This window comes from Lactuca serriola, chromosome 8 (genome assembly GCF_051521515.1).
Source record: "Lactuca serriola cultivar US96UC23 chromosome 8, Lser_US96UC23_V15, whole genome shotgun sequence".
NCBI classification, from domain to species: domain Eukaryota; kingdom Viridiplantae; phylum Streptophyta; class Magnoliopsida; order Asterales; family Asteraceae; genus Lactuca; species Lactuca serriola.
In genome coordinates this window covers 135,444,818-135,455,689 of record NC_136415.1, presented here as the reverse complement: position 1 = coordinate 135,455,689, position 10,872 = coordinate 135,444,818, and the positions used below count along the sequence as shown (strand labels likewise).

Sequence of the window (10,872 nt, the reverse complement as noted above, 5' to 3'; positions counted from 1 at the left end):
CCGGATGGTCAAACCGGTTCTATATTTTTATATGTTTTTAATTATCCTGCATACATTGATTATAAAAACTTGTCATCTTTTTAGTATTACAAACGTAAATAGAATGCAACATATAGAAGTCAAAATCAAACAAAGAAGACCAAAACAAACACAAAAATCCAAGAATGTCTTGTTCAACCCGGTCCATTCCGGTTCAATTCAGCCGGTTGAACCGGTTTTTTACTAAAACCGGCCGGTTCAATCCGGTCAGGAAATCATTATAAAACCGGTCCAAATCGAACCGCCCTCACCTCCGGTTCCCGGTTCGACCAGTTCAACCGACTGGTTCGAACCGGTTTTTAAAACACTGGTTTATATATATATATATATATATATATATATATATATATATATATATATATATATATATATATATATATATATCGGTTCGGTTCGGGTATCCGTGGATATCTAAATATTCAAACTGAAACCGACCCGTATATATCCGGTTTTTTCAGTTTAGGTTTTTATCGGTTTCGGATTGACCGGATCGACTCGGTTTTGCGGTTTTTTTGCACACCCCTAGGTACAAACTATAGGATCAAAACCGTAAATTACAACTATAAAAAAAATAATAAATAAATAAATATAAAAAAAACATTAAAAAAGACACATATTCCGACCCGTTAGATGAATGGGTCTGAACCATGACCCGGTGAAGCTTAAGGCTTGATCTGTGATGTGGGTTGTCACTGAGAATACAATTTGAAGTTCCTGCAATGGCCGATTTTCCTACGCGATTGACTCCATTACCATAGTACACAATCACGAACATTCAGATTCTCATGGCTCGTTTACTTTCCATCTTCGTGCTGTTAGTGTTCGTACTCCACGTTGCCTCTGAATCCACGGGAGAAGTAGTAGAACAAATCGATGGAGAAGAATTCACTGAGGAGTTGCTGTTCAGGCCACTTCCTGATCGGAAAGTTCTTTCTCATTTTCACTTCGAGAGTAGAGTTCCTCCGACAAATTCTTATGGACATCACCACCGGCTTTTTCCCAAAGCTATCTATCAGCTGGTATGATTACAATAGTTCGTTAATTACTTTACTCGATCAGATTCGTTTTTCTATCCAGGCATTTTATTGAATCCTTAGGTTTAACAGTACCAAAGGCTTTCTAATTGTTGCTCTGGTCCATCCTAATTGAGTTTAGGGTTTAATGATTCATTGATTAGGATGATTTGTGAAGTTACATTATATTGTTGTATTACTTTTTTATATAGATTTCAACCAATCGTATTTGTGTTCTAAATTAGGATTTGGACACTACAGGTTCACAAATATCGAATCAGAGAAATGGAACTGTCTTTCACTCAAGGACGTTGGAATTACGAAAGCTGGGGTGGTTTTGATCCTGTTTCAAGCAGCAACGCCAAACCTCCCGGAGTTGAATTATGGGCTGTATTTGATGTCTCCCCAGATCAGGTCGATGCTTCCTGGAAAAACCTAACACACACACTTTCAGGTCTCTTTTGTGCTTCAATCAACTTTCTAGAATCTTCCACCACGTATTCTGCTCCAGACTGGAGCTTCCAGCCACTTTCATCCAATTTAAGATACGGCTCATTGCCTCGAGAGGCTGTTTGCACTGAAAATCTGACTCCATGGTTGAAGTTGCTTCCATGTCGAGACAAATCTGGGCTTTCTTCATTAATGGACAGACCATCAATTTACAGAGGATTTTATCATTCTCAAAGGTTGCATTTAACTTCAGGGGAATTCGATCCAATGGCTTCAGATCATGGAATAGCTCTTGAACAAACGCTTACAGTTGTTCTTCAACCAGATGCTTTGGAAACTCGTGGCAGAAAGTTACAACCAAACTGGTCTATGAGCTCATTGTTTGGAAAAACAGTTGATGGAAAATGTGCTTTAGCAAAATCTAGTAATGTGTATGTTCAACTTGAAGGTAGCTTAGTTCATAACATGAAAGACAAGGGTGATGAAGGTCTTGGGAGTATCTCAAACTTTGAATTTTCCGTTTCTCCTGATAGAATAATGAAAGAAGTAAACAGTTTCCATAGAGAACACTCCTCTATCTTATATGGTTTCTCAATAAAAGATCATCACAATTCTAAACCTTTTGATTTGGGATTCAAATGGAATCTTCCAGTAACTTGGTCATGTGTGAAAGCACCATTACGTGTAAGTCGGTTCTTAATGGGAAGTGGGAATGAAAGGGGTGCTATTGCTCTCTCTTTACAGTCAACAGAATGGAGTCAAAGTCTCCCAAAGGTTGACCATAATGAAGAAAAATGTAGGTTAAAAGTAGATGTTTTTCAAGTTGTGCCTTGGTATATCAAAGTATATTACCATACTGCAAAAGTATATGTAGATGGGGTACCCCAATCTTTTGGGGACGCCATAGAAAAACTAAGTGTCTCACCTTCTGAAGATAAGGTGTCCCCTGGAGTAATGGAAATGAGCTTGAAATTACCTTGTGACTTGAAATCAGCTTCATTAACTTTAGAATTTGACAAGGTGCAAGTTTCATCTAATTTTGTATTGATTTAAAAGTATGCTCAGTTTACTTGTACTTACTGCTGTATTACTTGTACCACAGGGTTTCTTGCACATAGATGAGTATCCACCAGATGCTAACCAGGGATTTGACATCCCATCTGCCATAATCAGCTACCCGGACTTCCAAACATGCATGCAATATAAACAGGACAATGCTTCCATCAAGTCACCTATGGTGTCTAAGATGCAGGTATTTAAATGCAAAAAATAGCAACAATCTTCATTTGTTTGTTTATGATAACAGTGTACTTCTATTTCTTTCTATTACATTACAACATTGTACTTTCAACTTTTTTTTCTTATTAAGGCATTGTACTTTGAGAAATCTATCTACTCTGCAAAATCTACCCATTTATAGGATTCAAGATTGCTATTATTGGGTAGATTTTTCAAAATACAATGTTATGATTGGAGGAAATGAAAGTAGAATGCTATGCCTATAATATAAATGAATGAATAAAAGTAGGTTGCTATAATTTGGTCTGTTTTGTATTGCAGGAAAAAAGAAAAATATTATCTTACACAGAAGTGCTTCTTGTTCCTTTGACTACCCCTGATTTTAGCATGCCTTATAATGTAATCACAATTACATGCACTGTTTTTGCGTTGTATTTTGGGTCACTGATGAATGCACTTAGAAGACGTGTTGGGGAGGAAGAAAGACTTTTGAAAGAAAAAGGTAAAACTGGCTCTTTATGGAACTTATTAATTATTAATAATATTATTATTATACTCTAAATCCCATTTTACACTGAATTTGGTGTAAAGTTACTCCAACCCAAAGCCATTTCTTACAGCAAAATGGTGTTGGTGGATAATAAAACACAGATATGGTATTATATTATTCATTTACAAATTTGGTGTACAATTTTGTTATTCAGCTTTGAATTTTATACATTTTAAGTTATTATTTATACAATGATATTCTATGTGTAATGTGTTATAATTATAAATTAAATTGATATTTATTTATGGTATATATGAAATTAAAATTTTTCTTTTCAAACTTATTAAAAATTTTAATGCTTTTTAATAATTTAAAACACAATATTTTTGGATAAACCACATAATTAACATACATTACAGTAATAGTAATCAAATAAAAACTCATAATTAACATATTTTATATTAACATGTGTAGTATTTACTTAAACATGTATTGAATTTATTTTTGCTCATTTAATAAAATGGATGTTGTAGTAAATACGATAATTAATTTGAAATTAATAGTTTATTTTGGTTATAATTAGTTATCAATTTTAATTTTTGTTATTAAGACATTGTACTTAAAGAAGTTGATTATGTATGATGTGCAGATAAGAAGAGTGGCAAGCTTCCATTGTTGTTCTCCAAATTGTCAGCTAAGTTGAGAGGGAAGCCTTGGGACCCGCCCTCGTCTTCATCTTCTTCTTCTTCAAAGTTTATAAGTTCAAAGGTAGTTTTGAAAATTGTATTGATAGCTGCTATTGCTTTTGGATGGCAATATTATTCTGGATGACATTGAGAAATTAGGTAGTTAATGCACACGGCTTGGTTTGTATACTATTATTTTGAACTTAGGTGTTACGGAAATTAGGAATGTTAGAACCATATTGTTTTGTTTTGTTTTGTTTTGTTTTGTTTATGATTATATGATTATTTTACTTTTAACTCATCTCCAAAGTATTGTTATGGGAAAATGACTTATAAGGATAATCATGTTTCAAAATCGTTCAAAGAAGACCATCCAAGTAAAGTCTTTGTACAAAAAACACCAACAAACTATATGTTTTGTTCAAATGTTACTCACCGGTAACAAGTTCTTATAGGTTAAAGGATGATTTGTCATAATTATTGGTGATATGACATAATCATTATTGACATAATATTGGTTGATACATATTTAGCGCTTCTTCATGAAAAGCCAACTAAAAGTTGTGAAAACTAGGGGATAAATGTCCATACATAACTCAAGGATTGAAATTTGTGAAAACTAAAAGATTCATAATAGTTTGAAATCTATTTCAATTTAGTCATGACCTATAGCTAAGCATGATGCAAACAAAAACTAGATTTCACTGCACTACAAATTTAAAGGAATATTCATCAAGATATTGTTGTCACATTACAAATTAACATACATATATATAAAAAAGTGTACTGCCTATACTACCTATAGCAAAAGCTTACACACACACACACACATATATATATATATATATATATATATATATATATATATATATATATATATATATATATATATATATATCCAAAAAACGAATCACATAACCAAGCAAATATATAGGAGAATGACATAATAAAGCTTTTGGTTAAAATTAGTTGAGACAAACCCCAAACTTTATGCCAATTCGAAAAGGATGTCGGCAGTCACAAGGGTCTGTATCATCAAATATCTTATGTGTTTTTGAAATGTGTGAGCTAGAGTTGGAGATATTTGATTTAGTAGAAGAAGCAATCAGAGAAGGATAAGAAGAAATCATTCGTTCATGAAGAAGTCCTAAATCGATTTATAAATGATGAATATATCAATTAATGGCATGTAACTAATATTATGTTATGTCATAATAATTAGGTCAAGTCATCCTTTAACGGATCGAGTGAGTAACATTTGAACAAAATATATAGTTTGTTGATATTTATTGTACAAAGACTTTACTTAAAAGATGCTTTATGAATAGAACAAACTCGGATTGTGTGTTTTGAACGATTTTGGAAACAATTACCTTTGTTTTTTTTTCCTTATTTAATTTTTACCCGTAAATGCCGGTTACCATAAGGCGACATTTGAACGAAGTATATAGTTCGTTGGTGTTTTTTATAAAAGACCTTAGGCTAGAGGGAGTGGTACCACAAAACTCTTTTCACTGTCACATAGGCGACACGTCAGCAATTACCACAAAAGTGTGGTTTCATGCCAAAAGGTTTTTAAAAAAAAACACATTTTCTTAAAAAAATCTGACCAATAACAACTTAATTGGAATGACATACGGAAGAGAGGAGCACTCCCTTGGAGTGCCACACTGCGGTCTCTACCGCACCAAAATCGCAGGGAGGGGCGGTGTTTCAAGCTGATGTGGCAAGGGAGTGCACCCTCTACCACACCCACTCCCTCAAGCCTTCGTTGGATGGTGTTTTTTGAACAAACAAAACTCAGATCATATTTTTTGAATAATTTTGAAACATAGTTACCCTTATAAGTTATAAGTCATTTGTTGGGGTTCAATAGTGTAAGATAATGAAACTTGGATATTGATCTGATCGTGTCTTATGTTAGACAGTGGCCTTGGTTAATAGATTGATCCTCAATTGCTTGGGTGTTAATGTCACGAACCTTATTGAAAATGTTGTATGGAACGGACTGTATGGAGAATTAAAGAAAATGACCATCATTTCCAAAAAATTGTATTTCGGACCAAATTAATTAGACTTTCTTTATTTGACATGAGCAAAATAATAATAATAGTAATAATAATAATTAAGCGGAGTGCAAAATTGTAACATGTATAAAATCAATATCAAAATACCTTCCAATTAAAATAGTAAATATTTTGGATATAAGAATGGAAGGAGAATTGAAGTGTTTGGTGGAAACAAACTCAAGACGCCTCATTTTCGACTTGGTAGTCAATTAAGGAAATGCAAAGAAATTGGATCGATTACTTAAATCACAATAACCAGTCATTTTTATGAATATTCATTGTAAAAAAGAACCAAATTTGCTGAGAAATTCAATATATACACCAATAGTTGCATCAAGCGGCGGTAATTGGACAGTTGAAATCAGTTTATTAAGGAAGGATAAAACAAAATGATATAGACATGAAGTTTCTCGACCTTTATAATTGTGTTGGTGAATTTATTCCTTTGAACGGGCTTAGCTTTTGAATCGACATTTCTACTTGAATTTATTCCTCCTTGGTTAAGCGTGGTTTATTATGAATGTCTGATAACATTATTTTCTCATGAAAATGATCTCTCATTAATCATGTATACATACAAATAATACAATTCGATTATTGAAACATAATGGGCCAAACCCGATAAGCTAGTACACAAATCAAACAAACATACAAATATATTAGCATCCTCGTGCAGTTGAAATGTGGGTAATTGGCTGGACATTAAGACCGGATATAAACTCGTAAAATAGAGGATGGTAGTCCTTTTGTGAAGATATTTGTGTAGTGAGATGTAGACACGACATGGAGAACGCATACCCGACCCATAGGGACTTTGTCTTGAGCAAAATGAATATCAGTTTGGATGTGTTTTTTGGGATCTAGTTCCTATATCATATCCCACTTCAAAATAAGCCATGACTAGATTCCTCTTAGTTTTTTGGTTTGGCCTTATTGGCAAAATTTAAGTCAATTTGCTTTTATAAATAAATTCCTTAAGAAATTCATGTATAACCCTAATGTAAACAATTTGGCAGTCATCGATAACGTCTCTCTCTATCTTTTTTTTTTCTCTCGTTCGTTCGAATGATTTTACCTCCTTTTATTTTTGACAAATGTACTAATAATGAGAATAAGTAAATAGAAAGATATACTTAAGAAATTCTAACTTTTTTCTCAAGATACCAAAAATCAAATGCAAAACAATTCAACATCGGTAAACATTTCTCGTCCGTGTACAACAAGACAACAATTTCCATGTTTCCAAAAAATGACTCATGAGATCATATCTAAATTCAAGTCAAAAACAAAAAAGTCAACAACAATGGTCACCACAGAAACAAGATCATATAAATCTAACCCCTAAATTGTCGGTTTTTAGTTTGGGCTTGAAGATTTTGATTGTCTTCAAGAAGACGATCATATTCAAGAAGCAAATCAGCAGATTGTTTCTGAAGGGAAGTGACATGAGCTTCTGCAACTTCAATCTTCTTATCTTTTTCTTTCGACTCCAGCTTAAGCTTCTTTAAGCTTTCTGATAGATTGGAAATCTCTTTTTGCATCCGATTGATTTCTTCTTTTGCTTTCTCTTCGTTTTCTTTTAGCTGCAACTTTTCAGCCTCCAGCTTTTCCACTTCTTTTTTCGATGAACCACCGTTTTTTCTCAGATTGATTAATTTTTGAAGATGATGATGCATTCGATCAATTAAGAAGCCAAGATACAAAGAGAATCCTGCAAGGTCAAAGTATACAAGTTTGACTACTATCAATGTTCATATATGACTAGGGTTAAATAGTAAATACAAATAAACAGCAACATACTTTCACGGATATTTTTATACACCATCAATATCATAGTTTCATTTGTTCCTATTACAACACTGTACTTTGAAAAATCAACCAATCACATCATTGCACAATTTAGTAATATAATGTTGTGAATAAGGACTTGACAAAGGTGCTCTTTCTTTCTGACTTAATGAACTTAATGAGTACAGGTAAGCTACATATGATATGGGTGTTTCTTTTTTACTTAATATACAGATACGAGTTAATACAGAAAGTTTAGGAATGTAAGTTCTCCCCATGAGGCTACAAGCATAGAAATATTCATGGTTTTTAAAATTGGATGATTCACGATTCAGAATCTTGCTATATGATTCAACTTATAAATCAAAATCCTATCCAGATCATCTAATCAAATTGTGTTATCAAATCTGTTAAGTTTTACACTAAAATTTTAATCCTATTTGTTGTATATCTAAACTATCGATTTAGCCACAACCCTAACCAGCCAACCATGAGAAACTGGTGAATGTGACTCGAATAATCAAACTTGGAATCATATATACACAAATTAAAGGTTAAAGATAAGGACAACTGCCCTCAAAATCTGATTATTTTGACCATAAGAAACAAAAACATTTGAAAACATGAATGAAGACTTAAAGTTAAAACAAAACAGTGGTAGTAGTAGCGATGTACCCATCAGTGAAGCCTCAAGCAAATGAGTCCTCCAAAGAACTTGATCCATGGGTGTCATTGTACCAATCTTAGCACCTTTGTTCTGGATTTTAACAATACTAATCCAATTTGAAAACAAGATCACAGACATCGTCCCAGCAATCGTCAAAACAGTCCCCTTCCTCATTTTCACTTGATCCAACCCATTCATGACCAGCTCTCTAAGTGGTCCGATTTTCACCATTAGAAGAAATGCTACAAAGGCCTCGGCAAATACAACAAAGAACAATAACTGTATCATCTTCAATAAATTTTTCAACCGTATACTTCAAATCGCTACTCTTATCTGATCTGGGTCTTCAATTTCGTATGAAAAACACTAGATAACTGAACACCCACTTCACAAGTGACCTTCAATCGCATAATGAACTAGGGCTTTAGCATTTGAATGAAGTAGAACATAGAACCTGCCCGGGATTACGTAAGAGAAACTAAAATCTTTGGTTCTTTAGATGTAGGGAGGAAACCCAGTTCTAAGATTGTTCAATTTGGGCGAAGGAAAAGGGTTTGAGGTCCCAGATCTGAAGAATCTAAAACCGGAAAAGGGAGTAAGTGGGAACTGGAAAATGGTTTGTGTTTGGTGTTTCAGGTGTTATGTACAATGATTTTGGAGATGGCATATGGTTTCAGAGGAGCGAAAGAAAAGGGAAAGAGATTATAAGAAAGGCGTGGGCATTGTATGAAATCTGGAGCGTGAATAAAGGGAAACGCATTGAAAAGTGCAAGAGATGGTTTGACGGTGGCTTCTATATACTATAGGGAAGTGTATCATATGTTTCGTTCAGGAACTTGGACGTGGGGCACATGATTTTGGTTTTGTTGACATCAAATCTTCGAGTTCATCTTTTCCTCCACTTCAAAAAATAATGTAGCATTTCCAAATGGGTTATGTATACCAATTAGGGGTTAACCGTGTCCAAACGCAATCTAAATGGACTTCGAAACTAGAAAACAAGATTTAGTAGAACTAGAAATTGGACTGTCAATTTCACTCCGTTCCCCTTATGAAACCGAATAAAATAGGTTTAAAACTCAAAAACATAAAAATATCAAATAGGGTAGGGTGGAACCAAGGGCGGTCCTACCTAGGTGCTCGGTGTGGCACTGGCAACACCTAGCTTCTGCGCACATAGTAGAAAAAATTTCGTTTTTTTTTTTTAATTTTTACCTATTGTGTCACTACGTAAAAAATCGTGCAACTACATAAAAAAATATTGTCACTCTATTGGGAATTACCAAACAAAAAATAATAATAACGAGCCCAATGTTTTAATCAATTATTGTCTAATAGTCCAATTGCTTAAAGCTCAAAATAAAACTTAATTGGATAAATTAGCAATTGGGCTAATTGCTGGTAAAAAAAATAGCCCAATCCTAATTAATTAAGTGTGTAATTGTTGATCGGTACAAGGAAAAAAAAACACGATTACACAGATATCGACTAGACGACTCACAACTACTTGACTTCCTGGTTCCTGCGTCCAAAATTCATTCGATGGGCGATGGCTACTGTCGACATTCATTGACTCGTGACCTCGCAATCCTTGGACCTTGATCGATTTCATTGTTGGATCGATCACAATCCTTGATCGATTTCAACAAGAGTCAATCACTCAATCTCTTGAAGCAAGTATCGATCAACTTCTCTCTTCTTTCAATTTCTACTGTTTTGGTTAACAATTAACAAAATCCACTTCAAAGCCCTACACTACAATGAAGCAAGTAAGTTTTACCAATTCATTTAGATATTTGAAATTGATATGTTTTTTTGAAGTTATTGATTGACTTGGGTGAAATTGATTTGTTTTGTTGAAGTTATATTGTTTGCTTAGGTTATATTGCTATGTTTTTTTATTGAATTGATTGTTTGATTAGGTGAAATTGATATGTTTTATTGAATTTATTGTCAGGTTAGGTGAAAGCAACTTGTTTTATTGAAGTCATTGTTTGATTAGGTGTAATTGTTATGTTTTTATTGAATTTATTGTTTGATTAGGTGAAAGCAACTTGTTTTATTGAAGTTATTGTTTGATTAGGTGTAATTGTTATGTTTTTATAGGTTAAACTAAGTGGTTTTTTTACCAAAAGACAAATACCTAATCCTAATGAAAGTGGTGAAGAATGTTCACAAATACCAATTACCAATCAATCAATCCCTTTCGTTTCTAATCCTAATGCAACTCCACAAACACCAATCACCAATCAATCAATCCCTTCGGTTTCTAATGCAACTCCACAAACACCATGCTCTAACCAACCTAATGATAATGTTGACTTGTTAGATCTTCCAAAGGACCCGACATATATGCCATTGATTACAAGTTACAAATCAAATATAAGAGATGATATAAGAAGAGCATATTTGCTTCAAGGACCGTGTCAAG

At 33.5% G+C, this 10,872-nt stretch overlaps 2 protein-coding genes across 2 annotated transcripts; one reads left to right on the top strand and one right to left on the bottom strand.

Moving 5' to 3' along the window:
* Positions 1-725: 725 nt before the first annotated feature.
* Positions 726-4,218, top strand: LOC145069121 (GPI transamidase component Gpi16 subunit family protein). Its single transcript, XM_079016090.1, has 5 exons — positions 726-1,058; positions 1,314-2,522; positions 2,605-2,754; positions 3,063-3,243; positions 3,881-4,218. Exons 1-5 carry the CDS (start codon positions 825-827, stop codon positions 4,060-4,062), a joined length of 1,956 nt encoding a protein of 651 aa, XP_078872216.1. The 5' UTR covers positions 726-824; the 3' UTR covers positions 4,063-4,218.
* Positions 4,219-7,156: 2,938 nt separating this feature from the next.
* On the bottom strand, positions 7,157-9,206 carry LOC145069608 (B-cell receptor-associated protein 31-like protein). Its single transcript, XM_079016564.1, has 2 exons — positions 8,450-9,206; positions 7,157-7,697 (listed from the first exon to the last, which is right to left on the bottom strand). Exons 1-2 carry the CDS (start codon positions 8,727-8,729, stop codon positions 7,321-7,323), a joined length of 657 nt encoding a protein of 218 aa, XP_078872690.1. The 5' UTR covers positions 8,730-9,206; the 3' UTR covers positions 7,157-7,320.
* Positions 9,207-10,872: the final 1,666 nt, after the last annotated feature.

Bases quoted from the DNA above. Each gene is read 5' to 3' on its own strand.
- LOC145069121 (XM_079016090.1), top strand. From the start codon at position 825: ATGGCTCGTTTACTTTCCATCTTCGTGCTGTTAGTGTTCGTACTCCAC. The intron at 1,059-1,313 runs GTATGATTACAA...TGGACACTACAG, and splicing joins CCAAAGCTATCTATCAGCTG to GTTCACAAATATCGAATCAG. The intron at 2,523-2,604 runs GTGCAAGTTTCA...CTTGTACCACAG, and splicing joins TAACTTTAGAATTTGACAAG to GGTTTCTTGCACATAGATGA.
- LOC145069608 (XM_079016564.1), bottom strand. From the start codon at position 8,729: ATGATACAGTTATTGTTCTTTGTTGTATTTGCCGAGGCCTTTGTAGCA. The intron at 7,698-8,449 runs GTACATCGCTAC...TTGACCTTGCAG, and splicing joins GCTTGAGGCTTCACTGATGG to GATTCTCTTTGTATCTTGGC.